The sequence below is a fragment of the Platalea leucorodia genome, assembly GCF_965183815.1.
Source record: "Platalea leucorodia genome assembly, chromosome: 18".
In the NCBI taxonomy this organism is placed as follows: Eukaryota; Metazoa; Chordata; class Aves; order Pelecaniformes; family Threskiornithidae; genus Platalea; species Platalea leucorodia.
In genome coordinates, this window is record NC_138840.1 from 6,628,289 (window position 1) to 6,634,288 (window position 6,000).

At 49.6% G+C, this 6,000-nt stretch overlaps 1 protein-coding gene across 4 annotated transcripts in view; it reads right to left on the bottom strand.

Moving 5' to 3' along the window:
* Nucleotides 1-3,994, bottom strand: part of AGO3 (argonaute RISC catalytic component 3) — a 41,937-nt gene extending 37,943 nt beyond the window's left edge. For all 4 annotated transcript variants that reach the window (XR_014230121.1, XR_014230122.1, XR_014230123.1 and 1 more), the window contains exon 1: nucleotides 3,887-3,994. Coding sequence is in view for 1 of the 4 variants with exons in the window: in XM_082329692.1 (XP_082185818.1) it covers nucleotides 3,887-3,905 (19 nt within the window). In the remaining 3 variants the exon portion in view is untranslated. The remainder of the gene's footprint in view (nucleotides 1-3,886) is intronic.
* Nucleotides 3,995-6,000: the final 2,006 nt, after the last annotated feature.

Here is a 6,000-nt window from a genome sequence, read left to right on the forward strand (position 1 = left end):
GCAGCCTCGCTGGGTGGCATTACATTATTTATGAGTAATGCAATCCACATTTTCTAAGCATTCCTACTCTCAATTTAGGCCCTTTTTTTTAAAAAAAAAAAAAGATTTCAGATAATAAGTCATGTTAAAACTCATCAAAAGCCAACATTTTGACGCCATACGTAGTGACAGCCAACTGCACAAGTAAATACTAGTGTGCTAACTTGTTCTATCCTAACGAAGTTACAGAAAATACAGCGAAGCGGTTGGGAAACATTTACAAGATAATAAATGCTTCTGAACCATTAAAAAATCTAATCATAAAGAACTTTAATCTCAAAAAAGCAGCTTATATGCGTATTGTAAAGTAAATACCTAACTACTCTAGGAAAAGAGAACATGATAACCCACACAAGCACAGCAATACTTTTCCCTGGAAGGTATTTCCACAGACCAAAATCAGGAAGGTAAACCAACACAATCTTTATTGTTGTGTGTAGACAGACCATGTTTCACCACCAAAAGAAACCTTTACCAGCACGTACTGGCATTTACACTAAAGAACCCACTTTATAAGAAAGCACACAATTCTTAATGGTCTCCTTTTTATTCTCCTGGTTTCATATTTACTGTTTTGAAAACTATGTAATTCCCCCCCCACTCACTAACTTTGAACGGTATGGAGAGCGTGAAACGTGCTGTCCATCTACCTGCTATTTAGGTTTCAAATTTAAGATGCAAGTAGTTCCCCTTTTTCCAATTTACTGTCTGAAAAATATCTAAGAGCAGAACAGCAAGGTCTGAGACACAAGGTCACATTACTCAATTTCGACCCACACTACCAGTAAGCCCTTTGCAGAATAAAATACAGTTTTCATGGCCGCTAAATAAAAGTTGTACTAAAATTTACTTTACGTCCTAACAAGTTTTGCATGTGAACACAACAAAGAAGCAATAGATTTATGACGAATCTAATAATTTTCAGAAAAATGCATTAGAGCACAAAGAAAGGAGAAACTATGACTGAAGAACGTTAAGAACAAAACCAACTTGTATCCAACTATAAGCTTTTCCTGAATTAAGAGGTAAATGCTTTGCATGACAGTTCAGTTATACAGTCTAGTCCAACAAGAGAGAAAAATTACTTCAGTTATCAAGATATCTCTGACCACTTGGCAAATCACCCTGCTTGCTGCTACTTCTCACTCCAAATTCAATACAAGTCTTAGGACTATCAGCTGCGTTTTCAGACTATCCAGTAAGATTGCAAAACATCAACTGCAAGCTGACTCGGAGCTCTTCACTGTAGGAATCAGCTGGAGCTACATACAGTGGGAGACTGCACTTCGACAAGAGTATTGTTTAAACGCGTACCAGATGTGTCGAAAGGCATATAAGCCATAGATGCCTGTTATTTCTTTAAATTTATACTGGAAATTAGCTCAAGAAATATCCCGACACCTTTACCACTGAGAAAGTAAAGCTATGAGGATGAAAGAATTTGTAAAGTTCCTGTTGTGAGTCAAACAGCTTCCACTGCAGCTCCAGAGGAAAAGTCCCACTGTAACTCCCATCACATGTGTTCTGGAATAGAATAACTTTTGAAGGCACTTATGATTCATTCCCCTTCCCTCCTCTACCCCACCCACAAAAATGTAACTTTTAATGGTCCTCCCAAATCACTACTCTTAACACAAAAAGAGAAGAGCAAATTCTCAGAATTTTATCTGCCCAAAGTTTGTATAGAAAAGCAAACAGAAGATTAAAGATGTCTGTAGTGCTTCATTAAAAACATACCATACTAGAGTCAAGAAAACCCAATTTGACACTTAACACAAAAAGCTGTGAACTCTGAAGGAACAATTTATGAAACGTAAATGAAGACATACACAGCACTCTGATTCGACTCAATTATACCACAGAGCATCCTCGGTTCCTCAGTAGCGCTGTTTTAATATACCTGCCTCGTGGAAGTTTCCCTAACGCTCTCCTGGTGGAAGTGTGATGCATGACACTGAGTTCAGTCTTTTACCAAGAGCTGCTTTTATTTTGCTTCACCTTTTTATAATGAGCATTTTACTGCTGTTCCTCAGTTTACTCGATTCACCATAACCTGCACCCTGAACAGCTGACTTCACAGTCACCTTCTACTTTAAACTATGTTCAAATTATTTGGACTAGAAGAGACATACTTTCTATATTTCATAGCCTAAGCCTATCATGCAAATAGGAAGACACCTACAGCACCGCTTCACCTAAAATGTCCTGGCACACGCTTTCCTCCTTTACTCCAGGTACGCTCACAATCCTACCTTTGTTTCCCCACTCTGCTTATCGTATCCCGTATTTTCCCTTCACACGCAGAAAAGGAAGCACGTTGCAATGTCCTTCTTCCTTTAATGACAGAACTTTAACCCCTATTTGCTCTGCCAAGGATGGTTTGTGTCCTCCTGTACCAGTACTGGTTTCTGATGGCCAGAAGGTTCCCCAAAACACGAAAGTTAACGTCGCACTTAACGCTCCCCTCGTTACACAGCAGTCATGGAAAGAAACATCCATCGTGCTGAACACAGCACTTAGCGGGCTGAGCCCATCAGGAGCACTGCTAACAGCATGCGTTGCTGAAATCTAACATATTACAGCCTAACAACAGCTAAACTCGTACCAAAGAAAAATTATAAGGTTTACATGCTACTCTTGCAAACCTATTTCTTATTATGAGACAACTAGAATTATACCAGGTTATAATTAAAGTTTATTTAACACATACAGATTATCAGCATACCATCTGAATTCCACCAGATTGCCAAAATCCAGCATCTTCCCAAAATGGTTTCAACTCCACCATACACCTCATTAAGCAAGGACATAGCTTAGGTGGCAAGTTTTTCCAGCCAAATCCGTCATTAACTTAAATCTCCACATAAGTCACAAAGGTATCTACACACAAAGAGATGAAAATGCATATTTTGCACTGACACCTTCAGCCTCATGCCCATGTTTTCACTAGCCGTGGCGCCTCCTGAAGTGACAGAAATGGAACTCCGAGTAGTTTTGACGTTCCCTTTGCCATCCAGCTACGTCACGAATTAAACGCAGCCCAAATCTGAACTCTCCTTCCACTTTTCTGTCAGAAGATAAATTATTTTGATAAACTGCAGAAGTTCCTTCTCCAACTCTCAAGATACATTTCAAACACACTTTATAAATACTAAGCACATGCTTCCAATGTAAAAGGATGAAATAACTGAAGGCGAACACGGAAAGATCTTGGGATGGTTGTTGTGCAGCTCCCAAAGGCACGTGCAATTAAGTCTTAAAATTCTGGAGTGCGGCAACTAGCTGCACAACGGCTACGCATCTCATATTTGCCCGGCAGAAGATGCTGAAACGGGCACTTATCGGTAACTGCCTGTTCCGTAGGTAAAGCTCCCGCTTTCAAGGCGGTATCTCCAAGACATCGTCACAGTTACAAGATTATGCAAGCTGGCCTACAGCCGCTGCCTGGGAAACACTAGTTACGAAATACAAAAATATTATTTCTCTGCTGTCTTCGGCGGCGGAGAAGGGGCAGCAGAGCAGGACACGGTGCCGGGCTCGCCCCGCTCACCGGAGCTGCCCCGCCAGGGCTCCCCCGGCTCCCCCCGCCCGGCCGGCGGGGCACAGCTCCTCCCCGCCCGCTTCACCCACGAGGCGAACCCGCACGGCCCGGACCCCCCGCTCCCGCCCTCGGCACCAGCCGCTCCGCCGGGGCGGGGGCCGGGGGGCGCAAGGCGCGGTGAAGCCCCGCTCCGGGCGAGGGGCGGCGGGGGCGCGGGGCAGGGCCGGCACCCGTTCCCCCCCACCCCGCCGCCGGGCCCGCGGCCGAGCCCCTCCGGGCCGCCCCGCCGCCGCCGCCCGCGCTCACCTGCGCTGCCGATTTCCATTCATGGAGCTGGGCGCAGCCGCTCGGGGCTGCGGGCTCCGCCGCTCAACCGGGCCCGGCGGCCGGCTCGGGGCTACGCTGGGCTGCGCTGGGCGGCGGCCCGCCCCGCTCCCCGCAGAGCCGCGGCCCGGCGCCTCGCCTCGGCCGCCCGCAGCTCCGCTCCCGTCCCGTCCCCTCAGGAGGCGGCGGCGGCGGCGCGCGGCGACCGGAGACCCCCGGGCGGAAGTTGCGTGGCCGCCCGCAGCCCCGGCTCGCGCTGCCGCTCCTGCCCCGCCGCGCGCTCCCCAACCGCCGGAAGTCCCGCCCCCGCACGCCGGGCCGCGCGCGCCCCCTTCCGGGGGGCGGGGCTTCCGGGGGGGGCGCGCGCGCGCGCGAGCGCGAGGGCGGGAGAGAGGCGGGGCCGGAAGCGGCCGGTGCCGCGCGGCCGAGGCGCGAGCCGGCGCAGTTGCTCGGCAACGGGGCGGGGGGCGGGAAGGCGGCGGGAGCGGCGGGAGCCGCCTCAGGGCCGGGGCGGGAGCGGGACGGGGGGAGCGGGGCGAGGCCGGGGAGCGGGGCGAGCCCTCGGTCGTTGCCGGCTCCCGCGGGAAGAACGGCGGCTGGCCGTGCCCCAGCCCCGCAGCCGGACCCCGCCCCGCACCCGCCGCCTTCACCGCTGGGGCTGAAGACGGGCGCCCTCAGGAGTCACACGGGAAAGGCCGGGGTTGGTCTTGTTCCCATTACCTCCGGGAGGAGGATGTTCAACCGCAACCAGGAACCCTCACTGCCCTGGTCTTTCTCCTCCAGCCTACCGAACGCACGGTAGTTTTGCAGCGTACGATGGCTTTTAGGACCTCTAGCCCGGTTCCAGATGAATTACATTGCCGTTTTTTTAATCCTCACTAAATCTACCAGAAGAAAACCCACGCCTCGGCCTTAGTCATGCTCAAGAACGTAGCACACTGAGCATTCCCCTGTTTACAGGACGCAGCGACACGTCGGACGGGAGCTCCGACGGCTGCTGGCACGTCCCGCACGCGCCGCCGGGAACGCTGACGGAACACGCCGGCTTCTTCCTCTGTGCTGAAAAACTCGGTAACACACGTATCGTGTGCGACCGCAGCGCTGAGGTGGCTGGAGGGGATCCTGCGAAACAGCACTGCAAGAACACGGGGAGGGAGCTGCCGACTGCGCCGACAGGAGGGCTTGGAGGGCGAAGCGCAAAGCGAGGCGACTGTAGGCAAGGCGAAAATATTAACCGCTGCTGCAGAGAAGGAGGGTGCACGTGTGGATAGGCACCCTTCCTCCTGCAAGGCTTTAAAACAGCCTTCTCAGGGAGTGAGATGTAAAGACATCTGACAAGCGTACACTCAACTGACTAAACAACCTGATAAATGCACATTATCCTTCGACATCCCCATAACAACCAAAGGATTGACATCAGGCTTGTGTTTATTTTTCCAATTTGCAGAGGAGCAATGAGACTCTAAGTAACTCGGGTTGATGAGAAGAATAAAGACTGTGCTTCATTAGATCAGCATAAATTCAGAGCATACGTCTGCCCTTTTCTCAGTTTTTGGCAGTGTTTTTAACAATGTTTAGTACCACTTTGTTATACATTTGGTACACAAACTGTCACCAAACAAGCAGAGGGTGAAACGAGCAAAGCAATTGTGTACGCGTGGGGAAGCGATTCAGATGTGCCCGGCTCAGTGCTGGGTCAGGCAGTGGCACCCTTATCTCGATTTCCTCTTCCCCCAAAAGATAATTTTTTTTGTAAGAACAGTATATTGAGACTTGTCCCAGCAGGTTTGAACCTGCTAGTCGTTATGAAAAAACGGTGTCACCTTTCCTGGTGGTGAGAGAGGCAGCTGGGGAGGTATTGAAGAACTGGAACTTTGGGCCAGCAGATGAGGAGTTTGAGATTCATAATCCAGATTTCAGAATCATTATTAAGAACAGCCATCCTGGAGACTGCCAGCTAAATTAGTCTTAAAAAGTGTAAATGTAGTTATCAGGTAAGCTACGCAGTAAGGATTCTAAACCCATGCAAATTAAAAGTAACCACTAGATTATTTCCTTAACTGAAATCCTGAGAGGGAAGGGGAAACGTGATCACC